We start from the raw sequence: 27,282 nt of genomic DNA on the forward strand, positions 1-27,282 counted from the left end.
GCGCCACATCATCAAATATACAATACATTGGATGACATGGCACATCCGGATTAACCTCCAAACGTGTTCAGACACCGCACAGATTAATCTCTTGACTGGAAAATATGAATTCTTTTTTTAGAAATTTTTCTTTTAATGAAATTTAAATATGAATTGAATAGCAGCTGCAAATAGATTACAGAGTTGCAGATGAAATAAATTGTTCAAATATGTTTACATTCATATCAAATAATTTATTAACTATAAAATTAATTGTAATCGAATTCAAGATGAAATTTTACCCATATTATACTGAAGTTGAATTTAATCAGAATGAGGAATGCATAACAAAATGAAAATATCTTTTAAAGATGCCCAAACTGAATTTAAATCACTCTGAGTTAAATAAAATTATTAATAATATTTTAGCTGAACAAACAATTCCCAAAATTAAAAATAACAAAATTAAAAAATTTAGATTTCATTTGGGACGGCTTTCTTACTGCTTCTTCAAGCAGTTTTTTAGTACAAAAATTAAAATTTTTATAGTAAAAAAATATTTCAAGAATCAGTAAGAAAACCGTTCCATACGAAACCTTAATCTACAGAAATAAAAAACAGTTGTGCTGAAAACGTATTGAAAGAACTTTAGGGTCAGTTTAGCAATTCAAAAAGTAACATGTGAAGTGCATGAATTAGTATCAATTGAAATGGTTGAATCAACTAGTTATACAAGATAATATAACAAAATAAATCAATATTTTTATAAAAAAAAACAACAAAGTAAAACATCTCAATTTCTCAAATATAGGTTATTATGCCTGTATAAAATGGTTGAAGTGAAATGAAGATTTCAACTGTAATAATGGTGATCCCTTTCCCAAAGAAGCCTTCTATTAGCTGGTGGAGCAAGTCCTGGAATGTCCCGGATGTCCTTGTTCTTTGGATTCACAATCTGAACATTCCAAAAAATAAAAATAAAAACAAAGAAATTAAAGGGCAATGAAATGTCTAAAATATCATTTGGTTGGATATAATAAAACAACCACATTGATTTCAATCTCCCGCTATTTCAAAATCCTATTTTTGTCACTCAACTTTTTAGATATGAACTCAGGTTTTGTTTGGGATAGCTTTCTTACTGTTTTGTAAAACTGTTTTTTAATACTGAAATTTCTTGAAAGCGGGAAAAAAATAATGGCCTAAATCTGTCTCAAACGAAGCCTTAAATGATCCCATAAAAGAACTAATTTGATCCCTACTTAAAGAGTCTAACGGATCAATTCGGTCCTTTTATCTATAAAATAATTAGATGCTTATTACAATACACGTGGCCCGCAGGTCTCACCATCACCATGCACTTTATGCCAGACTTAAAATCTTTTTTATACAAGATAGCACATTGAAAAGCCTAAAAATGTAATATTTATTATTGAATGATTATGCACGGTTCAATCTTAGTCAATAGAAGTTTAGGATGATTTTGCTATTAGGTGGTTAGACTTAAGGACCAAGTAGCTCCCAAGAATAAGAACTATTATTCTGTGCGGACACCGGATTGCTCTCTCGTCTGGTTACGCGCTCGGTACCGAGCGCGGTATATTTTTGGGGTGACGTAGCACATTTTTATTGGTCTCCGGACGCCATCTGGACTCCGCACAGAATAATAAATCCAAGAATAGAGCATTAATTAAAATATAATTGGGTTACAACAGAATTGCAAGACAAAACAAGAACTAAAGAAATGCAAGAAAAAACATGAAACATAAAACTGAAAATTCAAATTACTAAATTTGAAAAAACAATGTCAAACCTTCACAATAATAATTGCAATTACTCCAACCACAATCAAGAAAAGCAAGGCCATGATACACCGGTCAGTAGCAACCTGATTCCAGGAATGTAAAGATGATTTAGTAGCAAAATAAGATTAGAATTTAAAAAAGAAAAAAAAAGGAAATCAGAGACAATATAAAGATGGAAACCTGTCTTCCTATTTCCTTCACGAGCTGTGATGCCTTCTTCATTGAAAAGTGGATAGAGTCTAGTTCATTAACAATCCTACTCATTTGTTCAGTCTGAAAACCCACGAAATCAAAAGGGTAAAACGTTAGATATACTTAGATAGCTTGATTGAAATCCCAGAGAACTAATAATGTTTAATCTAGATTTATTTCAAGAGAAAAGCAGTCTCTCAACAGTCAAATATTATTGGATAACCAACCTGCGCCTTGAGAGCAGCCGCTGTCTCTGCACCAACATTTACGGTATCTTCAACAACCTGTTACATTGGTTTTAAGATAAATCAGTGATTAATGATGGCAAATTGATTTGGGGTAGTGAGGGAAAAGCATTAAGCATCAAAAAACAAGAATTAAAATAGAAATAAATTAGATTAAGGCTTAATTTGAAAAGGCTTATTTACTGCTTCTTAAAGCAGCTCTACAGTATAAAAAATTTATTTTTTTACTAGAACACTGCTTTAAGAAGCAATAAAAAAGCCGTCCCAAATGAAGCCTAAAAGTATGTGAAGAAGTTAAGCTTTTTTTTCGGATACATATAATGTTATAGTTAATATTAACATTATTTCTGAGGGAAAGCATGGATAATTAAGTGTTTTTAAGTCATTTTATACATTCATGAAATTTAAAAGATAACATCGTCTGCCTGCCAAATCAAGCACAATTTTTATAGTTATCTCTTATCCATATAAGTGTCATGTTTGTGATTCATGTCTTCGTTTGTGCTTCATGACATTTATTGATATAAGGGTTTGTTTACTTCAAAACTGATTTGGCATGTAAATGTCATTTGTAAATATGATATATGGAGATAAGTAATTTTGAATAATAATAACTTCAACATCACAGTTGATCGCTAACAGCACAAATGGAGAGGAAAAAATTGTCAAAAATTCCATCTACTTGTGGACAATATGCACGATCATCAAATGCATATTATAGATAATAAGCAGAAAGAAGCCGGTAAAAAAATTAACCGGAAACACAACAACAACATCAAGCCTTTATCCCACTACGTGGGGTCGGCTACATGAATACTTTTTCTCCATTGTGTCCTCTTAAAAGTCAAATTCTCGTTTAAATCTAATAAAGAAAGGTCATTCCTAATATTTTCTAACCAAATCTTTTTAGGTCTGCCTCTACCTTTCTTAACACAAGTCAAATCTAATACCTCTAATCTCCTAACCGGGTCATTGGAAGGCTGCCGTTTTATGTGACCAAACCATCTAAGGCGACTCTCTCTATCTTATCCTCTACTGGAGCTACTCCAACCTTTTTCACGTATATGCTTATTTCGTATCATATTTCTAAGGGTAAAGCCACTCATCCACCTGAGCATCCTCATCTCTGCCACACTTAACTTAGTATTATGCTTCTCTTTTAATGGCCAACATTCAACACCATAAAGCATTGCAAGCCTCACTAACATCTTATAGAATTTTCCATTAAATTTGAGGGGTACCTTTCTATCACACAATAAGCCCGATGCATTCCTCCACTTCAACCATCCAACTTGAATTCTGCTGATAATATCCCCATCTATTTCATCATCACTCTGAACAATAGATCAAAGATATCTAAAACGTGTACTATTATTAATGACTTGATCGTCCAAAGTCACAAACCCCTCACTAGGTCTATTACTACTAAAATTACACTCCATATATTCCGTTTTAGATCTAATCAAGCAAAAACCTTTAGTTCTAATGTTGACCTCCATAATTCAAGTTTACTTTCAACTCCCTCTCTAGTCTTATCAACGAGAAGAATATCATCAGCAAAAAGCATACACCAAGGTACATCCTCTTGCAAATGTCTAGTGAGAACATCCATGACTAAAGCAAAAAGATATGGGCTTAAGGCAGATCCTTGATGTAACCCAACCAAAATAGGGAAATACTTGGTCAAACCACCTTGTGTTTGAACACAAGTAATAGCCCATGCATACATATCTTTAATGATTTGAATATAAGCATTATTAACTCCTTTCTTTTCAAGAACTCTCCATAGCACTTCTCTTAGTACTTTATCATATGCTTTTTCTAAATAAATAAATATCATATGTAGATCCTACTTATTTTCTCTATATTTCTCCATCAAACCTCTTAATAAATATATGGCTTCCATAGTCTAAATGTAAATTATGTTCAACAGAATGGGGCACTGATAGTTCAGTTGCACTCATTTTAGTGTAGAAATTAGTACATAAAGATTGGAGAAGGAATTTTCATTGAAACTATCAAATGCAAGCTATAAATAAGAAGTTGTAATAGCTGTAAGGATGAAAGAATAGTTTTTAACACCAAAACATCGTAGTGATAATGGTGAACATAAGCAAAATTAAATTTAGAGTAAACCTCCCTATCATGTCGTCTAGAGAACTTTTGAAGATGGTAGTACAGTCAAGCATGCAGAATTAATCAAGAAAAGCTACAGAAATACATCTTAAAAGATTGAGAGAAGATAACTTGGCCAAAATTTTTAAAGAAACGTATGAGTTTAAAATGCTGAAAATTCAATATAATAACAAATAAAAAAGGTTGAGTTGCCTTTGCCAATTATAACAAAAGATAATTGAATGGACTTGTAGTCTTGTAGCCACAACTTATTAACCTAAACAAAACCTACTGGTGATATAGAGAATATGCTTTTATGAGAAATTCCGCAAGGTGATATGATGCACATAAGAGCATAACACAAAAATAGAAGACTTGAAGAAATCTAAAATCACAGGAAGCCCAAAATCCATGTTGGAAGTTTTGAAAAGAATAAAGAAGCTACTGTATGGCTGCTTATAAATCATAGATGATTAAACATGCTAAGATCCACATGCAAAGAATAATAGTCCCCAAAAATAAAAGATTTAAATTCTTAATATAATAGAAATAGCTCTTGAATATTTAGTTAAGCTTTTGGATTGATGGATATCCATTTACCAAGGTATCAAACTCAGTTTGAGCCCCCAACATTTCACCCTCTTAAAAAGTAGTGTCATAGCCAAAGGTTCAATTAGGGTCGATCGCTCATGTGTTTTTTAGCTCCTATAGGCATTGATTGCATATACCATACAACAATAACAACAGCAACATAATTGATTGCCTCTGCCATGATTGAATAAAATTCAAGATCAAGTGACTCATATTCAAACTCCATGTGCCTGACTGATCTCTTGGCCCATGATCTTTGATGGTTTCGAAAAAAAATTTATAAAGAAGAGTGATGGTAAATATGAAACTCTCATATGTGTGTGTGAGAGAGAGAGAGAGAGAGATTAATAAGTGATGAGGACATCAGTCAGAGATTTCGATATGTGTATCGTCGTCAGAGTCTTAGATCGACGGCTACGATCCAAAGTCTTTACTTTTGATATATTTTGTATTTTATTTATTTTTCATTTTCTATTAATCTTAGTTTACCCCTATGGGTAGTGAGTCGCTATTGTAACCCCAAGGGTATTTTTGTCTTTCTGCTTTTCTTTTATTGAGGCCTATATATTAAGATCTATTAGCTTTGTAATGGTTAATGATGCTTATGAATGAAATTTCCACTTTCTTGCATGATCTCTCGGTGAGTTCTTGAGAGGAGCAACCCTAATTGGGTGAGAGCAATACCCGTCAATCTTGGTGAATTCCAAGGTTCGCGGTTCATTGTTTCTTCCTTTCCACCACATCCACCATCCTCCTTCTCTTGCTCAACCCGCCAGCCTTGTCATCCCCATCCCCTTCTTCCCCTTAACCCAGAGCCTAATTCCACCCACGCGGCACCACAACACCTCCCCGATCACAGCTGACACTATACACACCGCCGACCCAGCCACCCACCGGCCGCCCAGCCATCCACGCCAAGCCCTCTCCCCACCCATCCGTCCTCTAAACAAGTAGCGCCATCCTCTCCATAATCCTTCAATATTTTGAATTCAAATTTCAAATCATCCTTCATTACTTTCCAAAAATAATCCTAACCAATATATGAAAGCTTATTTATTGAATTCAATTCAATTTTTGATATTCAAAAATTCCCTCAAAAATTTTAAAATTAGAACGATCCCTACAATTAATCAAATCTGTAATTAATTTCAGATTATTTCGAACCAACATTTATCCTCATGCCCACATACAACGAACCTAAAAACTCCTGCTCCCTCTCTCATTGGCACGGCCCCTACCTTACTTTTCTCCTCCTAATCACCTCCCATCACAATAAATGCTCCCTAATCCCTCTTTAATTACAACCCCATGGCCCATCAAATTCAAGCCTATATTGAAATTTGAATTTAATTTCAAAGAGATTCCCTCCAATTTCACTTAACCTGAAATTAAAATTCATATACTAATCCCTACGCTTACTATATCAAATCCAACGCTACCTCCTACCTCAAGCCTTGTCCTCCCCCCCCCCCTTCCCCCTCTAACCAAACCGTCGGCCCCTCTCTCTCCACCCGCCACCTCCTCTCCCTCTTCTCCCCACTTGTACTCTCTCATCTCTCACGGCAAGCATGTATGGCCGATCCGGAAGTTGATCACGGGCTTATTCTCAATTCTCAATGGGGAGATTGACGTCATCCAATCACCATTCTTTGATCCTAGATTTGGATCTGAAAGCAGCGCTAAGGAGTGAGTTGATCATATCCTCCCCCACTTAGCGGACGTCATCGACGAACAAAGACCTATTGGAGAGTGGAAGATCACCGGACGACCACCCGTGCCTCCAACTCCGACTCCTTCCCCGGCAACTAACACCCTTGGCATCGCATGTCTTCTAATGGCGTCTCTAAGTTTGTTTGCAACATTCTTCCGCTAAGCCAATCACTATCAAGCGTGTGAGTGAGGGATCCCAAGGTGAACAATCTAATTTATTAAACAATGGATTTTGTTGACTTGTCATTTGCTTTACTCATTTATTTGTTGTTATTTTGCAAGTAACCTCGTAATCTCAATTGTAATCGCTTGCCAGTACTTAGTCCTTTCATGGAATTTTCTAAGATCTAACTTGAAGAAGCATCCGTTTATATTTAGCCAAGCAAAGTTCGCATTTTACTAATTTCTTAAAAGCAATTCTTGTTCATCATCATTGTTTCACATCACTAAGATTTAGGAGCATATTCTCACATTAGATAGTAAAATAAGACACCCATTAGGTTTAAGTTTAGTTGATGAGTTTCCACTGCTAATATATTGGTTCGATTTGGGCCCCCAATGTTCCTCCCTCCAAACAAAGCATGTATGACGTATAAAATATGGCACAATCCTTGACTTGTTCAAGGGGTTTCCTTCCAAGTTAACTGCACATTTAAATAAAATGTTATCCATGGAAATGTGTATTTTTTCTACATAAATATACTATAGGAATGGTTTACATATATTTTAATAAAGTTTATAAAATTATGTTAAAAATAAGACTGATTTTGAGGTGTAACCAAAGCTTTATGGTTGATGGTTGTCCACTATTTATATATTGGCTTAGCTTGAGCCCGCAATTTTTCACCCTCCTAACAATGCACGCATATATCCTAACAATGCATGCATAAAAAATACGGCCCAATCCTTGATTTGATCACGGGGCTTGATTAGTAGGTCAGTCATCGAACTTCCAAATCAACTACACATTTAAATAGAATGTTACCTATGCAAATGCATGCTTTTACTTAAGAAATACATAATTGAAAAATAGATTGTATGGATCTTGATAAAGTTTGTAAAATTATGTCGAACATAGAAATGTATAATTTATAAATTACAAATCTAACATAATCAAAATTCAAAAAACTATCATTTCACTAAAAGCCGGTTTTCTTTCGCCAGAAAAACAATTAAAAGTTGATCATGCTCTATATAAAAAAAAATAAATGGAAGCTTATTTGTAAAAAATATTTAAAAAATAAATCTGTACTTGGACCATATTAAACTAGGGTAGGTATATTCCACCTGGTTCAATGGGTAGAGTGAAATCCTGTTGAATAAATGCAAGTTTGTCTATGTCTAAAACTTTTACAATTCAAATACAATGCCCATCTAGCCTCAGAATTAAGTCATCAAATCAGTACGATGAACTGTCATGATAGACCATATTCTTAAACCATGCTTTTGACATTGAAATTTTAAATCTACACAATAATAATTTAAAAAAAAAAGCAACTAACCTTCTTGGACCGCTCTATAGCTTGATCAGCTTCATTCATCATCCTACCTCCAGTATCCATCAATTGTTGGTTGGTCATAGCTGCGAGGAACGGCACTTTATAAAGTTACCTTCATCATCATTAACTTTATCCCAATATTTGAGAATGGTTTATTAATCCTTCTTCTTCATAAAGTAATGCATTGCTTAAAATTTAAAAATAAAGAATAAAAAAAATTGCTTTTCCCATCACAAGCTCATGAACTACATAATTTTTTAAGAGATTCAAAAAAATACAAATGATTTCTTAGCACAAGTGCTAATGTTGAGTTCTAATTATTTCCTTCCAAAGAGAGTTACACGGAACTCCTTTGCTTTTCATTTCATAAGATTGCATTGAAGTTACCAATGGTGAACAGGCTGCCTTGCAAATTTTTGAATTATACCCATATACAAGACACGAATAAGAACTATTCACCAAAAATTTCTCCTATTTTAAGTTTACCCAAATATATGAAACATAAAAAGAAAACATTTTCTTAAATAAAATTTAATATAAACTTTACATATGTTGTTGGTTGGGAAAATAATCAAAATGGTCATTTTATTCTTCATGAATTATCAAAATAATCTCCAACTATATTAAAGGACCATTTTGGTCTCACAAATTCTTAACCAAAATAGTCTCATCATGAGATTATTTTGATTCCTCTTTAAGGAGTTGAGAGACCAAAATGGTTCATTAATATAGTTGAAACTATTTTGTTATTTTATAAAGAGTCAAAAGACCATTTTGATCATTTTCTAATTGTTGGCATACTATAATATGCTTTTGTTTTAACTACTATATTAAATAGAGTATCTATCTACTTCCAGCTTCAAGATATTGATCAAAATAATAGTGCCTTTGCCATCAATGAAGCCCTTCAACTTGGGCAGTGTATCGTAGTGTATCCTTCTTGCTTGGGCAGCCCTTTAATGAAGTCCATGGTCACCTCCTCCCACACCTTTTTTGAAAGAGCTAACAGTTGTAGCAGCCCTCCTAGAGATAGCAAAATACTAGTGCCTCTTACATATATCACAGCTAGCCACCATCTTCTCGACATCCTTCTACATACCCTCCCAACACGGCTCTGCATAAAGTCGGCAATGTCTTTTTGACAACTGAATGTCCCCCAATGGCCGTTCCATAAAACTCCCAAAACAAGTAGGGCATGTATGAAGAGGTCATTGAAATCACAAACCACCCATTATGAAACAACTTCTATCTCACCACTAAATATCTCGGATGGTTGCCCTTATTTTCTACCAATTCCTCCCTAATTTTCCTTAACCTCACATCTTGCTTGCTCTCTCTCCTCAATGCTTCCCCCATGCACCTGGATAATCCATCGGCTGCTTTGTTTTCAACTCCAAGTTGATATTGAATCTTGAAGCCCAATAACTTGGAAAGCCACCTTTGATGCTCCTCAGTGACCATTCTCTGCTCTAATAAATACTTCAACCTCCTCTAGTCAGTTCAAACAATGAAATGTCTTCCCAATAAATAAAGCCGTCATTTCTGAATGGCCAACTCAATGGCCATCAGCTCTCTCTCATAAACTGACATGAGTCTTGCCCTAGCCATCAACACCTAACCGAAATAGGACACAGGTCTCTAATTTTGCATGAGTACCGCTCCTAACCCAAAACCCGAGGCATTTGTCTCAACTATAAAAGGCAAGTTTGAAATTTGGATGAGCTAAAACTGGCACACTGATCATAACCTTCTTCAACTCCTTAAATGCCTAGGTGGCTAACTCTCCCCAGTTGAAGTTGTCCTTCTTGAGTTGTTTCGTCAACAGCCCTTCTATAGAACTATCATTTCACAAATTTTCCATAATAGCTTGTGAGTCCCACTAATCCTCTCAACTCCTTTAAAGTCTTAGGTATGGGCCATCTAAGCATGGCATCAATCTTACTCTGGTTAGCTGCCACTCCTTCCTTAGATATCACATGCTCTAAATACTTCACTCTGGGTTGTGCGAAAAAACACTTCTTCTAATTAGCAAACAAAAAGCACTCTCTTAAGGTAGATGGCACAACTCTCAAATGCTCCAAGTGCTCTCCCTCATACCTACTATGCACCAATATATCATCAAAAAAATACCAACACAAACCTTTGCAAGTAGGGTTGGAATATCATATTCATCATAGACTGGAAAATAGATGATGCGTTAGTGAGGTCAAAAGGCATCACCAAGAACTCATAGTGTCCCTCATGCGTCCTGAAAGTTGTCTTGTGGTGCATTCTAATCTAGTGGTATCCAAATTTCAAGTCGATCATGGAGAATATCACAGATCCATGCAACTCATATAACAGCTCATCAATGATCGGTATGGGAAACTTGTCTGGTACAGCTTTCTTGTTCATGGCACGATAGTCTATAAATAACCTCCAACTATCATCATTCTTCTTTACCAACAATATAGGACTAGAGAAAGGTCTCATGCTAGGCATGATGATTTCAGCTTCAAGCATCTCCCAAATCAATCTCTCAATCTCACCCTTCTGAATCTGAAGGCAAACACTAATGGGGGAGACTCCTTTCAGAATAATAGAGTGCTCGTACTCCCTTGGGGGTTACAATCCCTAGGAAAGTTGGAATACCTCCCTGAACTTCCAAAGTAGTGGTTGGACAATGTCTGGAATGTCTTATATCTCCTCTGTCCCACCTCCCTCCAAGCTCTGGAACTCCACCAAGAATCCCCCTCCTTCCTCTTGTATGGCAGAAACCATGGTTTTTAAAGAAACCATTGCTTTGGATAAGTTGGGGTCTCCCTTAATTACCACCTTTCTCCCCTCCACCTCTATCATGGGGCCTTGCCACCCGCACCGCTGCTCTCAACTCTAATTTGAGGCCTTTTATGAAATTGCTCTCCAACACTGTCTCCGATAACCTCCGCACCCAACCTGACAGAAGCTCAAATCTTTCTTGATCCTCCATCACAGTGCCAACATGTGTCAATGCAAAGAACTGCTCATAGTAATCCCCATCCTACTTGGCTCGAAAACGCTCCAACAAGAAATCCTTAACTCCTCCCATGAACGGATCGAGTACCTCATCTCCCTCCATTGGTACCATGTCAGTGCCTTCTCCTCAAGACATTGAGATGCTGCCATAAGTCTCTCACCTTCTATTAACTCGTTTACTACAAAATACATCTCCACTCTATAGATCCACCCATGCGCATCCTTTCCTTCAAACACCAACATTTTCAGCTTCTTGATCTTCAAACCTCCTCCGCCCCAATTTCTCCTTTCGCCCCTCATGCATCCTATGAAGCGAGCATTGGGGTCTCTCCATAGTTCCCTCTCCTCCATTCTCCTTTCATATCCACCTCTTCCTTCAAATTCAGCCTTTCTGCTCTCTTCTTCCCATTCCCTCCTACCTTCATATTCTCTATCCATCCCCCTTCTCGGCAGAGGCTCAAGATGGGGTATTCCCTCTTCTCCTAAAATTTCCACCTTGTCATCTTTCCTCGGCATGTCATTTTCCTGATCCCCCCTTACTTCCAACGGATCTGCTTTAGTTTGAAACTCCAACATCCGCTTCATCTCCTCTAAATTCCCAAACCTTACTTCCATCACTGAAAAACACTCATTCAACGATCCCACATCCCGTTCACAACTGCCCTATTTCCCCCTCCAACTTTTCTTCCAACGCCTCAACTCTTCTCCAGGCCATCGCTCCCAAGAAATTGCTTTGATACCAATTTGTTAAGACTTGAAACACCAAAAACCAGCGAACAAATAGTAAATTTCAGCAAACCAAACAGATTTTCTTGATAAGAAAGGAAACACAAACAAACAAGATACAATGGACCCACCATATTTCTACTACTCACTAATATTTGTTGATTTCTATTCATATATGCTTCAATCCCTTTTTTCTAAATATAAGTATCTAAACTTTTGAACCCATCTTTTGATTATTGAATGAAATTCATGAGAGGTGAGGATACTTTTTCAAAAACAGTTCTGAATGCTCTTCTCTTGCTTTCTTTTTATAGTATTTATAATTTGTTTGAAGAAGAGACCATTTTGACCCAATTGCATTGATATATTTAGATATTAATTAGCATGATTTGAACGTGTTTTTAGATCTTTGCATTTGAATTCTATATGGTTGATTTCTAGGGAGATAAATTATTGAACCATCCCAAGATTTGAATTTGTTATTTTCTATGAAGTATCTACAGTAAATAATGCAATGTATGAATTTACTTCAAAATGAATATTAGCATATTAATAATGCAGCACTTCTCATCAGGTTGATTGCATCTTCAGTAATAGTTAAGTAAGCCTTAACATAGTTTGTCTTTCGCATTGCACGTCATTTCAAAGTATCAGCCTCCCTAAAGGAGCCCTAGATTGTCCGGCATCATACGGGGTACAATATAACCCATAAAGCTCATGTCATACAAGGTTGTTTGGGCTATAGTTGGTCAGGATTTATCTAACCTATTAAATTATACAAAGACGAAACACACGACACAACTTGCAAGGGTTACGATGAACTTTCTTTCAACCAAGACAACTTCAGCCTCATGGCTGGAGCAGGCTTTAGAATGTGAAGACTTTTCTTCTAAGGCTTCGTTTGAGACGGCTTTTTTACTACTTCTTAAAGCAGCTTTCTAAAACAAAATTTTTAATTTTTGTATTAAAAAATTGCTTTAAGAAGCCATAAGAAAGTCGTCCCAAATGAAACCTAAATCATGAAATGTGACGGGTTAAGAATTTAAGATTACACCTTTGAACATCTATATGCTAAATGGCCTGCATACAAAAATACCGGATTAATAATTAAAACACATAAAGTGAGCAGCAAATCTTACATGAAGCCAAGAATACGTCCTCTTCACCAGGCCTATGCCCAACCTCCTGTGCATCAAAAAGTTCAATACGCTTATTTCCAAGACTACCTGCATACCTGCAGTTCCACAAGTAAATTGATAAAAATATCAAACAGAAGAGGGATAACTTTATTTTCAATATGAATCATTCATGGCCGAACTTTAAAAATGGTAAAGGAAAAAATAGAGCAGCAAAGGTAGATTCACATGCTTAGCTAATCTATATATTAATTTTAATTCAAGTTAAGGCTTTTGTTTATGCAACACACTCTTTTTAGTTGAGAAATCTAAAAAAAAATTAGGTTATGGTAAGTTTATGCAAGAGTTTGGTTATGTATTTCTGGTGATAGCAATAACTTGGATGAAATTAAATTTCTATAATGCAGCCAAACAATATATACTTTCTCAAGTTTATTTAATAAACTGCCAAATAAAGAAACTTAAAACTTTAGAATAGCAGTAATAACCTTCTTGAAGAAGAAATAAATCAAGGTTGCAACGCTCCTTGAATTCTTCTAGTCATAAAATATAGATTCCATTACTAAATTTTTTTATTCCTCCCATGCGCGACTTCAAGCTTCTTGACCTTGACTTGTTTGGAACCCTTGGTTCTAATGCCAACATGATGTAGGGTCTATAGAATTTTTATAGTGAAGGCAACAACCTGATTTATCCCCTAAGGGTGAAAGTGGAAGGATTATTTGGATGGTGGTGACATGGGTATTCAGTGTTTGGACAGATTTAGTATTGTGACTTGAAGGCTATCAAAAGAAAAGCTTTCTATGGAGAAAAATGAGGAGAAATTTTAGATCAAAAGATTGGATGTTATCGAACTAATGTTCTATTCCTCCGGATTTTAGATGAGCGGCTAAGGAGTTCTGATATTTTTAATCTTAATACTTGTAGTAATAAATTATCTTTTTATCTTAAGATTTTGGCTACAGCATCTTATCTTAATTGGCGAGTTGAGACCTTCGAAGGTTATGGATTAGCTAGGCATGTAGAATGGATTGCATGCAACGTGGGGAACTAAGGAGTATGTGAAGAAGGGAAAATAAAATGTAGAACCACACTTCTAATTGTGGCTCAATTCCACCTCTCTTCATAGTTGTGGCTCAATTCCTTACACGAAACATAGCAAGAGGATGATAAGTATAAATTTATATATGCATTTTTCTTAATTTATTTCATATTTTTATATAAATAGACACCGGAAGAGACCCTACTACAGTGGACTTATACACACATGCAACCTTCAAAAGCAGGCAAACCAACAGTGGTTGGACAACATATAGCAAAATGTTTTCGTAACTATTAAAACTTTGTACAATTAATAATTGTTTAATATTTTGAAATTATCATGGACAAGAATCTTTTGTAAGATAAATACATAAGATTGAAGTCATGCAAACTTAGAACTATGTAGGAGAAGGATGTTCAAGCCATCGGCTCATTAATCCAATTATGGGCTAAGGATGTAGGCAATTAGAGGCGAAAAAAAAAAAAGATAAATTTATAATTAGACTCCGATGGCATAACTTATAAAAAGCATGATCCTCTCAAACCACTCATCCAAATTATGTGGGAATGAGTTTTCAAGAGATGGTGTCCACCATACAGTAGAAAGGCTGCGCACCAAACAAAATTGGAAAGTTTATACTAAATAAGTATCGATGAGAGAGGTTGATTCCTGTTAATATTTTGAAAGGTATCCAAAACAGATGTAGAAATCAAGAAAGAAGCTTCAAGCGAGCCTAAAAAGGATTACTAGTGCTTATGATTAAATCAAACAAGTGTATATGCTAAACAGCTCATTTAGTATGGTGGTAGTACTTGATCAATAACAATAACGATTGCATAGAACCATGTATTAACACTAAAGTAGGAAGAATTATACCTACCATGGAGCAAGAATAGAACGCCATTTCAAAATGAGGCACCTAGCATATATGAGACTCTTTACCTTGCTTTCTCACGTTAAATAGAAAAGAAAACGTGGGGGCATTTAACTAGCTTTGAAAGCATTCCATGTAATTAAATGATGTAACTTTGCTACTGTCATAAGCATTTTAGGTTTAGGTTATGTTAGTCGCAAGCTTTATAGGTGAATCAATTATCAACCATCTAGCATAAAATCATCAAAAAGCACATAGATGGTGTCATGGTGCCATACGAAATTTCCCTAACCCGTTTTGCAGGGAAACGATAAAGGCTTCTTTTGTGGAAACACCATCGATAAGTTTTTACAATATTGGAAAACAAGGAAAGTTCAAAAAGTCAGTGATTTACAAACCATGGATATAAGAATAGCACTAAGGGAATTCAACATTTCTTCTCTGAAGAAAATATGCACAAATAAATATAGTGTTAAAACCTAAGACCATTTTAAGTCTTCAGAATTTCAATTAATTTCATCAAAGTGATTATGCAAAAACAATAAGTTTATTCCAGGAGGAGGATTTTTATAAATAAAAACATAGTTTTCAAAATTATCACCCCTATGGTTGTCCCATCGCATAATCAAATAATGAGTCATTATGTAGCTCTGCTAGTGTACTTAATTAATATTAGCATGTCTTGCTTGCACAAAATTCTAACTGAGAGGGGTACTCACTGCTTCTTTAGAGCAACGAATGAATTTAATTCTTTGATCTGCCAAAAAAGAACAAATACTACAATCAGTAGAAATATTAATAGAAGAACCGAAATGTCTTACTGGAAAATTGAAGTTTACTGGTTTTAGAGAAAAATACAGTACCATTGCTTGTTTTCTTTCATTCAGCGTTTTGTTGACAGAAGTGGTATTATTACTTTCCTCTACCTTCAACTCTCTATCAAACTCTTTAATGAGCCTGGGAAAAGTTGAAGTTAGAAAAATAATAAAAATTTAAAACATTGAACTGTATATTAGGAACTTTCTCATCATCATCGTTATCATCAGTAACATTATCTTAATTATTTAAGGTTGAATTTATGATTGTGCTTTTGCATTCATTTTCCATTATGTTACATAAGATATTAACTATTTTGCACAAATACTTTTGAACAACTTCTAACCATATGTTCTATCAATTTCCTTCCTAAATCATATGCACTGATTATATTCACCCATTCTGTTGATGAATATACTATCTTCCATTGCACATATCCAAACCATAAATATCTACTTATTAAATTATCTTCAACAAGTACTACTCCCCAACCCCTCTCTAACATGATCATTTCTCGCTAACATTATGAGTTTTACCAAACTACCTCTTTAACATTCTCATATAAGCCACTCAAGTTAGTAATCACTGATTGTCTAGCAGTAAGATCATAATTTTTTAACACTGAGATCCATTTAAAACAGTTGGTCCAATTGCAATTTTATGAAATTTAGTATTTATGTATTTATTTAGTTCTCCTAGAACATCTTCAGACACATCATATAATAGATCAAACATACTTAAATTAGCCCCTACTAATTATAAATTGATCTACTAATTATATTAATTAATAATTATCAACTTCATTTCCAATATATACGATATACTTTATCTTTGTTATACTTATTCTAAGCCTCTTATACATAAAACTTTTCTCTAATATTCTAACTTCTTACTTAATTCAAAATGTATCTCACCTAACAATATTATGTCATATGAAACAGCATACACCAAATTACCTAACTTTGAACATCTTTTTCATCTCCTTAGCCATTATAAACATAGAACTTAAAGTTCATACTTAATGTATTATCTTGCATTCCAAACTCTTTAGACATTCCATGCCACTTTCAAAATCACTCACTATTTCACAACATATCTTTAATAAGTCCATATTTTTGACCGGCATCTTTCTCTTCAACACAACAAATGAACTCTCATATTACTCGATCATATTAAATTTTAAGAAAAATAAACGCTATATGAAGATCCTTCGATGTTTATTATACTTCTCCAGTTAACTGCATCAGGAAAAATCATCTCCATGAAAGATCTTCCCAGCACAAAAATCAAAGTGATTTTTCAATATCGACATGAACTCCAACACCACTTTACAACATTCCTATAACTTCACTTTAGCATACCTAAGTTTGATTCTCATATAATTAAAGCACACCGAAAGCTCCTTTAATCTTAAATTATGGTATTGAAAAAATATATTACAAGTCATTTGAAATTATTGTATTCATCAAGATTTCATCAGAAAATTTTACAATCAAACTATTGCAGCAGCTCTCACAATTCCTCAAATCATGACACATATTAATTAAACCTATAGATATACCTTTATAAGTCTTCTTCAAAGTTAACTTTACTTTTATCAAACAATGTATTAGGGCTATATGATTGCGATAATTTTGCCCTTTTTTCCACTTTAATATTGCTAATTGATGTATCTAACAATAAGATTTTTACATTAATTTTATGTCTTCATCTTTAATTAAAATTCAATCATATTCACTCTTAAAATTCTAACATATGTTTGGGTCAGCTTTACTATACAGTTCACAGCCGCATTTATATTTAGCTAAAGCTTTCTTGTTACTTTTCAAATTTTATGTTATGGAATAAGCTTTTCACAACTAGATTTGTTACAATGTGATAGTTCTAAGAAAGCTTATGACCAATTCTATCTAGGGGTGAAAATTCTATAATATCCACAGCATCTTTAAAAACTTTATTTTCCCCAACATTATGTCCAATTCTATCTAAAGGTAAATCTTAATGGCATTAACTTTTTTGTCATTCTTTGCCTTAACAACATTCGATATATCCTAACTCCACCATCAACTCTCATTACTCATCTTGACTCTCTTAATTTTTTTACGACAATTTTCTTAATGCCAAAAAGCTTTCCTATCCCAAAGAAAACATTTCCTTAAACGCTCCCTTTGAACCACTATACAATCTTTAAAATTGATTTCTATCTTGTAAGAATATAATTGAATTTTTTTATTTGGATTTCATTTTGTAAGTAACTAAATTTTCTTCTCACTTCTTAAAACGCTCATACGAGTTCCTTTCTGTCATTGTGGTGTGGAAATTTGTATTTATAGTCTCTAATGTTTAACCCAGCATATCAAACCTATTTGTAGATGTTGATGTCCCTAGCAACTAATATTGGTCCTGTACAATAATGGATATCAACCTAATCTAGGAAATTTTTTAAGCAAACTTGAATGTGTGTGTGTTTATATGTTCTTTTTCTTTTACTTTATTTTCATTCATATAGGGTGGCACAATCAATCCAATGCTATTTTGTCTCTTATAATTTTAAAAAGTATAAAAGAATAGTTTCATATGTGAAGATAGTGAATACAGAACTTTAGAAAAATAGCCGTAGAAGGTTAAGCTGCTAGATCTCATTGGCATGAGAAAAGAGGAGCACAGCGTACCTCTTGCATTCTCTCATCTTTTCAGTGAGTTCTTCCAATTGTCTGCTCTGTCTATTTGGATCCTTTATCTTATCCAGTTTCTGAAACCCATTTCTGTAAAAGATCAAAATCATGAGTATACACAGCTCACTCGAGTCACAATGTTGAAGAAAGCCGCATAAGCAGTAGTGAATAAAAATACAGCAAGATAGAACCGAGTTCGCAGTAATAGCTATTGGTAATCAATGTTTAGGTGAAAATTGAATTTTCTAATCCAGAGAAGGTTCTTAAAAAAATTTCGAGAAATTATCACGTGCAGAGTCAGGAGGACTCCAATAAAATGTTCACACATGATCAAAATATATATTTTTTATATTATTGTGTATTTATTGAGTATTTCATAAGTATTTATTGTGTATTTACTAAGTATTTAATACATTTATTGAGTATTTCTTGAGTATTTAATATGTATTTACTGAGTATTTAGTGCATATTTACTGAGTATTTAATACACAGTAAATATACAATAAATACTTAGCAAATACTCAATACATATTCAGTAAATACAAAGAGTTCATATGCAACTCTAAGTCGGGACTCTCACATAATAATTTCTCCAAAATAATGACTTTCTTTTTGAGGAAAAAGAAGTGTTCACTGCTCTTTTATTTAAATTCACTAGCAACATTCGGTAACTGTCCTACCTCTGTGCCAATATTCCATACATATCATATGCCTACAACAGTACAACCTTCTTGTGCTAATTTAATCACAGGATACTGCTGCTACTAATGCTTTCAAAGAACCAAGAAGGCATAGAACAAATCCTCTTTAAATAATTCACTTTTATCATCCCAATAAGAAAATCGCCATTATCAGCGAGTCAAAAATACTAGGAAGTCGGAGGAGATTTAGATATCTTACGATAGTGCTCGAAGTATGTCGCTGATTTGCGCATCTATATTGGCCAATTCCTCATTGATCGCTGAGACATCCATCTCGCGAACCAGAAGCCAAAAACAAAGTCTTCCCGCTACTAATATTTTTAAAAGCGGATCCAAACCCTAGAGGGCTGTTTGGATGCAGGATTTAGGCTGGATTTGGGGCGGATTTGCTAAATCCAGCCAAACGGCCAAAATGCAGAACCAAATCTCACGGTAAATCTAAGCAGCGGTCGACGGAAAATTCCCCCTTCTCGTGGTAAATCCCGGATTTACGAAATCCTTTGGTGAGGCGGTTTAACGCATTCTTGGCGCCAGGAAAAAAATCCCGACTGAGGAATTGCGTTGAAGGGGGGAAATATCGTTACCTTCGCGGCGAGCTCCCGGCGCGACTTCCGATCCGACAGGAACAACGTCGGAGGAGGAGGCGGAGAAGCTTGGACTCTTTCAGAGCTCTACTTCACGACAGGCAGAATAGAAACCAGCAAATGCAGAAGAGGAAAAGCAAAGCGACAGGCAATGGCAATTGACCCGCTCGAAGCTCTACCCCACGCGAACCAGCCAAGCCGAAGAGGATGCTCTACCTCAGCCAACGACAGCTAAGGAATCGAAGAGCCAGCCCGCCCATTATCAGGATTAGATTTATCCTTAATTAGACATTAATTTAATTAGCCTAATTAATATAATTTAAAATATAAATACTAAATAATGTGATAATAGTATAAATATTAATTAAATAATTAATTAGTATTATAATATTTTAATTGATTTATTAGATAATTACAAGTATAATTAGGAAATAAAATTTTATTAAAATAATAATTATAATTAATAAATAACTCATATTTAAAATATAAATATCATATGTTAACCTCCTTAAATTTTGAATAACATTGACAAATAGTCTAACGGATTTTGTCAAGCTATAATACATTTTTTGTCAAATAATTTTTAAGATTTAAGTATTTAACCCTCTCAATATTTAATAAATCTGAATTTAAAAAAAATTATAAAATTATATTTAAATTAAGTACTACATGGATTCAAACTGACCCTTATATGTTGGATCGGATGGGAAATGTAACCAAATGCTCGAAAGAATGAAGGTTTATGTACTCGGTACTCCACCTAAAGATTATTTTATTTTTGGCCTGCGACGAAGAGATTTGTGAGGTTTCTAAGCTTACTAAAATTTGCTCAGTTTTTATGTTTTAAATTTTGAGAAATTGTCAGCTGTGTTCCTGTGTATTTGTGTAAGGGTGGTGATTTGGAGAACAACGAAGAAAGTTTTATTTTGATATGTCATCAAAAGTCATATTAATCAGGCATGAATCTCGAAACATATTTAAATTGGAAACTTCAAAAATTAAATTTTGGACAATCTAAATTATAATTTTAGCAAACTTATGATCAATTAAATATCCCAATGAGACAAATCCTACGACATCAAAATTGACATCAAGGGACCGAAGCATATTTGAAAGCTCTAAATCATTAATCAGATGATCAAATGATATTCAAATATGATTCCTCCAACAATTATCTTCTAAAAACAATCACCACCCTTCGTGTGATAACAGTATAGGTCGTCTGATTCAACACTCCAAATTTATCTTGAATCTTCTTCATATTTATGGAGCATATCACTCACAAAATCTATAAAATAGACATCATCTTCCCACATGAAGAAGGGGCTTGGACCTTTGGAAGCTTGGACCTTGGGTTAGAGATCAAGAAAGCTATAAAACTTAAAGAATCACGGAGTTCCACCCCAACACCACCGCCAGCCCACCACTATTGAACCTTTCCCCGATCATCTTCGTCGAACCTTTGTCGGGTAGCCACCGCCGACTATGGTCCCTCCAACAATTATCTTCTGACAATAATCCTTTCGACCACCATCGTCCATTGACTCCGATCCCTACGATCTCCGTCGCCTGTCGACTACGGTTCCTCTTTCTTGATTCACTCATGGTTCATATTGTTTGCGATGACAATATAAAAGTCATCAATGATGTATAAACTCTCTCTCTAATTTGTTTGCATTAGTACTACAAAATTTAATTCTTGATCTATCCTGTTTATATCAATTTCTTTGAAATTAAATGTATTGATAGGGTATTATATAAACATAACAAGGAAGATGATTATGTAGAAAGATATGACAAAGACCAAATTGAGAGAAAGCATGAAAGAAGAGATGTTCCTCAAGAGAGAGGACAGAATGTGGAAAACAGAGAAAACTATTTACTTCATTTCATTAAGGCAGATTGCAAAGCAGTATATATAAACCAATGCAAATGCAAAAGACAAGAAGGTACAAAAGAAAGTACAAGAGTGAGGATGAGGCCACGTGGAGGTAGCCACATGGACGGTCTGTCTTACAACTCCCTTCAAACTGATGACGTTGGAACTGTGATGAGTTTGCTTGTTAATTATTTAAACCATGTGGTTGTAAGAGGCTTGGTAAACACGTCCGAGAGCTGATCGTTGGTACATATGTGATGAATAAAGAGATGTTTGTTGTGAATGCAGTCGCGGATGAAGTGGCAATCAACCTCAATATGCTTTGTGCGGGCATGGAACACAAGGTTGTTGGCTAAAGCGATGACGGAGGCAGTACACGATGGTAGGAGTGATATGGGGTATATTGAAGTCTTTGAGAAGGCGTCGTAGCCATGTTACTTATGCTGCTTCCACGACTAGAGCTCTATACTCGGTCTCGGTTGATGATCTGACGACGGTGTTTTGTTTCTTGACTTGCCATGATATGAGTGAGGTGCCCAAGAAGTTGCAGTAGCCGGATATGAACTTCTGCTCTTAATTTTTGCTAGCCCAATCTGCATCGACGTAGCAAGAGTTTGTCTTTGCGGAAAGGAATACATGTGTTAGTCGTCCCTTGAATGTAGAGAAGGAGTCGTTTGAGGGTCTCGTAGTGAGTCTTGAGTGGATTGTGCATGTGTTGGCAAAGTTGGTGAACAACGAATTGAATATCTTGTCGAGTTAACATGAGGTATTGAAGTGAGCCGATCAGGTGGCGGTATATATTAGGATTAGGGAATGGTTCTTGGGACTTGTTGTTGAGAACAATTTTGTAAGAAATGTGGTCATGACAGCACTCTCAATGATGTTGTGAGCGTATTGTTGTTGGTGTAAAAGTATGTCGAAGTGGGCGTTGATGGTTTGAATACCCAGGAATTGAGATAAACATCCCAAATTTCGCATCTAGAACATATCATGAAGGTTAGATAATAATCTATTTATTTATGTTGAAGAGTTACATGTTAGTAGAATGCCGTCGACGTAAATTAGGATGTAAATATGAACGTCGTCGGACTTGTAAGTAAGGAGTGAATGATCGAGAAAGCTAATTTTGAAGCCGAAGTTTTGTAGATGATTGGAGAGTGTAGCATACCACTCTCGAGGCAATTACTTTATACCATACAGAGCTTTCTTTAGCTTGTAGACGTAGTTGGGATGGAGCGAGTCATGAAACCCGGAGGTTGTTGCATGTAGACGGTATCCGAGAGAGTGCCATGGAAAAGGCGTTGGAAACGTCGAGCTGGTGAATGGTCCAATTATGATGCAAGGCTATAAGTATGAGTACACTGATGGTTGGCATATTGGCTACTGGGCTAAAGGTTTCGGTATAATCTATTCCTTGTTTTTTATTAAAACATTTGCGACCAAGCGGGCTTTATAATGAGTGACAGAGCCATCTGAGTTGAATTTGGTGCGGAATGTCCATTTACAGACAAGGATATTCTGAGCCGATTATGGAGGAACAAAGTCCCAAGTTCCTTGTGATTGGAGTGATTGAAATTCTTGGGACATTTCCATGCACCAATGTTCAGATTTGGCATCCTTCTAATAAGAAGTTGGATCATTAACTTTGCCACTTTTAAAGCGTGTGACCATGTGGTGGGATGGCAGATTGGCGGTCTGACTCGTTGTTGGGACATCTTGAGGATTGGGTTGAGCCAATATGGAAGTTGTTGTTGCATGGTTCGGGTGGGCATATGGTGGTTCGGGTGGGTTGGAATTTGAGAAGGGGAAGCTACGGTGGAATGCACCTGTAGTGAGGGTGTTGTCGTGGAGTTGTTATTATGAGGTGTAGATTAGTGTGTGAGAGATGTAGGTAGATTGGTTATGGGAACGAGTAGAAGAGGTGGTGTTGAGGTAGATGTTAGGGATGAGAGTGTAAGTTGAGATGAATAGTTGGAGTAAGGAAATATGAATTTATTGAAGATGACGTGACAAGAGGTATAAATTCTATTGGTTTTAGGATCCAAGCACCGATAGCTTTTTTCAGATGGAGCATACCCGATGAAGACGTAAGGAAGAGATAGAGGTAAGAGTTTATTGGGAGAATATGGCTTTAGCCAAGGATAATAAAGGATATCGAAAACTCTAAGACGATCATACGTAGGAGGTTTGCCAAAAAGAAGTTCATAGGGAGATTTATTATGAGTGTTGGGTGAGGGTTAGCGATTGATTAGGTAGGCAGCTGTAAGGAGTGTGTCAACCCATAGATGTTGTGGTAGAGAGGCTTCAATAAGAAGTGTGCGAGTGGTTTCAGTTAGATGACGGTGCTTGCGTTCGGCCACTCCATTTTGGGATGGTGAGTGTGGGCAGGTGAGCTGATGAAGAATACCATTGTATTGGAAGAGGGATTTGAATTTGATATTATTGAATTCTCCACCGCTGTCTGTACGAAGTATGAGGTTTTTGTGGTTAAACTTACGCTCGAACATTCATTGAAATTCAAGGAATTTAATAAACACATAAGATTTATGAAGTAAAGGATATACCGAGGTGTACTTAGTGAAGTCATTAACGAATGATATGTAAAATCTATATCCTTGTGGGTGTATTTTTGGCTTCTACATATCCTTAAAAGGATATTCGTTAGGATCCATAATATGATGTAGCAAATCATGTGGATAATTCAAATCAGCTCGATGAACCCATTATAAGAGCAAGTGCATAGGCCAAAGCTAGAACAAAGTTAAAAAATAATAGCCCATGTCAAGGCCCAATGTTTAAATCATTTAAATGCAATTTATTTGCTTATTTTATGTTTTGTTTACACCTTGAAAACATATATCATTAATGGGGCATGGACAAAGATATAATGAATTATTAAATTCTTCTCCTTCATTAATTTTTCCATCCAAATGTGGTTACTCACAAGCCAATTGTTATTTATAAATATGACCCGACATATAAAGAAAATTGTAGTGCTGAATGAAATCATTTGAGTGAAGAAAATCTCTTATCTTTACTTGTGGCTTGGTAGCTCCAAGTGTATTTTTTATTTGATGAAATAAATAGTTAGTCGTTTATATTAAGTTTAGTCATTTTCTCTTCTTAAACACCCATTCAAAATCATTCTAATGCCTCTCTTTGCGTCATAATATTCCTCCAAAACCAACCACCACTAAACCCAAGCTTCACAACCACTCCAAAACAACAAAAACTCTAATAGTAGCTCTCAGCCAAACCAAATAAGACCATGACTTAATCTTATTCCCCACTCCTTGACACATACTTAAATTCTATTAGTTCTTGTGATATATCTTAGATCATCAGTCCACATCCTAATTTAACTCATCCCAATCATATCAGAATATTTTTTCCACAAAAAACATAATCTATAAGTGATCTTACAATTCAACTCAAACCAATTCAATCTAAACTTTTCTCACATTCTCTACATTATACCTCACCACTCCACCAAAAACTCCAAAATAATTTCTTAGACATTAAACCAAAGATTTGTATCCTTTGTTAACCTTTATTTCCACCAAAGTGATCACCACCATCATAATCAATTTAACTTTCTTTCAAGCTTTGAGTTCAAATCATAGGGTAAATGAGCATCTTAAAGCAAGTATCTCATGTGTTTTTTGAGTTCCCATAATGTTTGTAGTAACTTCCTCCATTTTCTTGTTCTTTGTTGTTGTTTTGGATTTCTCATATGATATTGGTGACCCTTATTTGGCCACTTTGTTTATAGATTGTCTTTGTGAATTATATTTCACTCCTCTTTATATCGTAATAATAGAGGTACCATTCTCAGTGTTTATAAGCATGAAGATTTTTCAAATATGTTATCTACATAATTACATATATGCTTGTTAGTATTCTTAAATGGTGTTGTAGAGTATCATTCTAAATTTTGTCGGGTATATCACGAAGGTTGTCAAGGATGGTATGCACCTAATCGCCTTGGACAAAACAATTACACTTATGTAAATAACATGATCAGTCATCAGATTTGAACAACGGGAGTTTATTTTTATTCACAAGCCTTGAAGACTATTGTGTTCCCCATTTTGTCATCATATTCGCCTATCATATGAAATCATAGACTTGAGAAGTACAAGTTCTATCAAAGTAGGTTGTAACCAATTGTCTCCAACACACTTTTTGTACTTAGGAATCAAACTATGTTATTGATGACTAAGGGGGCTTTAAGTTAATTAACCATCACTTCACAATTGAGTTTCAATCTTTCGCTCCTGAATGAGGGATCAATTTGTTTTATTCGTGATAGATCACTACTGAAAAATCACAACTAGTCATTACCAAAGATATTCATCTTAATAATTTAAAAATGATAAGTTTGTCATTAAATTTGATGACGATTTGTGTATAATTGTATTGATTTTGTACTTTACTATGGAGAGAGAGAGAGAGAGAGAGAGAGAGAGAGAGAGAGAGAGAGAGATTGTATTCAAGGCCTTATCATCACTCTTTAATTTGATGAATGAGTAAATAGCATAGGTGATAGGATTTATTTAGCTCCACAAATAATTAATTATAATTTTTATCAATATGGCTAGATTATGTTAATAATGTGTTATCTTGAAAAATTGATGCCATTATTATATTCTTAATCCTATCATTTAAGCATGATTAAAGCATATTGATGTGGTTGCAACTCTTATTGAAAGCTGAAAGCTAAAGCTAAACAAACATTTGTATTGGAAGGTTATGGTGATTCTAATCATGTTTCTAGAACAAAAAAAAAATCAAATGAAAGGAAATTCAAAGAATACTTAACAATAAAATAAAAGTATAAATATGAAAAGTCACAAATTGATCTTTATTTGGAGAAGTCAATTTATGATTATGGGTGGATAGTAACATATTAGATGATAGGAACAAAATCTTGCTTAATGCAAAAGATAAAGGATTCGTTTGTGATAGCTTCCTTGCTGCTTTTCAAAACAGCTTGTTAATAAAAAAAATTGAGTTCAATATATTTTTGTACTAAAAAGTTGTTTTAGAAAGTAAGCAAGAAAGACGTCTCAAACTAAGCCTAAACATTTATGTTGCATGCTTATAAGTTTTAATTGTACTGTGATTTTTTTTATTTTTTTCATTTTTGGTTAATTTGTCAAGCCATTTTAAAATTTGGTTATGTGAATTGGAATCAAATGAAATAGTCTTTTATGAGCATTTAATTGTAATGGAGATAAAGATAGTCTTTATATGTTAGAATAATTAGAGTTATTTTAATTATTTATTATCATATAAATATTAGAATATACATCTAATATTTATAATACAAAAACATAACATTTATTAGTGTATAATATCCTCATTAATGAGGATATTCCTTTTCATTATATTTCCTTTATTGATTTGTTGTCTTTCATATCTATGTATTAATATTGAAATTAAATTCAGTTGAATCAATTAAAGATGCAACCTTTTATAAATTATTCTATGAGAATTTATACACATAACACCTAAAACTAATTTTTTTTATATATTTAAAATCTAAGCTTTACTATTAGCTCAACTTACAACGACTTTAACACCATATGTATTTATTTATGAAACCCTAGACAATGAGGATATGATTATTAATAAGACACAATGAAGAAAAATGATTCATGTAGCCAACCCCACATAGTGAGATGAAGGCTTGATGTTATTGTTATTATTGTTGTAT

General features: G+C 34.5%; 1 protein-coding gene across 1 annotated transcript; it reads right to left on the minus strand.

Annotated features, from left to right (window-relative positions):
* Positions 1-661: 661 nt before the first annotated feature.
* Positions 662-19,926, minus strand: LOC110105938 (novel plant SNARE 11-like). Its single transcript, XM_020835632.2, has 10 exons — positions 19,300-19,926; positions 18,397-18,489; positions 15,772-15,865; positions 15,628-15,665; positions 12,996-13,090; positions 8,140-8,219; positions 2,204-2,260; positions 1,965-2,057; positions 1,793-1,867; positions 662-934 (listed from the first exon to the last, which is right to left on the minus strand). Exons 1-10 carry the CDS (start codon positions 19,371-19,373, stop codon positions 833-835), a joined length of 801 nt encoding a protein of 266 aa, XP_020691291.1. The 5' UTR covers positions 19,374-19,926; the 3' UTR covers positions 662-832.
* Between the last annotated feature and the right edge of the window lie 7,356 nt (positions 19,927-27,282).

Source organism: Dendrobium catenatum, unplaced genomic scaffold, assembly GCF_001605985.2.
Source record: "Dendrobium catenatum unplaced genomic scaffold, ASM160598v2 fragScaff_scaffold_754, whole genome shotgun sequence".
Taxonomy (NCBI): domain Eukaryota; kingdom Viridiplantae; phylum Streptophyta; class Magnoliopsida; order Asparagales; family Orchidaceae; genus Dendrobium; species Dendrobium catenatum.

Coding starts and splice junctions, on each gene's coding strand:
- LOC110105938 (XM_020835632.2), bottom strand. CDS start 19,373: ATGGATGTCTCAGCGATCAATGAGGAATTGGCCAATATAGATGCGCAA. Junction 18,490..19,299: donor GACATACTTCGAGCACTATC/GTAAGATATCTA, acceptor GATCTTTTACAG/AAATGGGTTTCAGAAACTGG. Junction 935..1,792: donor TTGCAATTATTATTGTGAAG/GTTTGACATTGT, acceptor TGGAATGTTCAG/ATTGTGAATCCAAAGAACAA.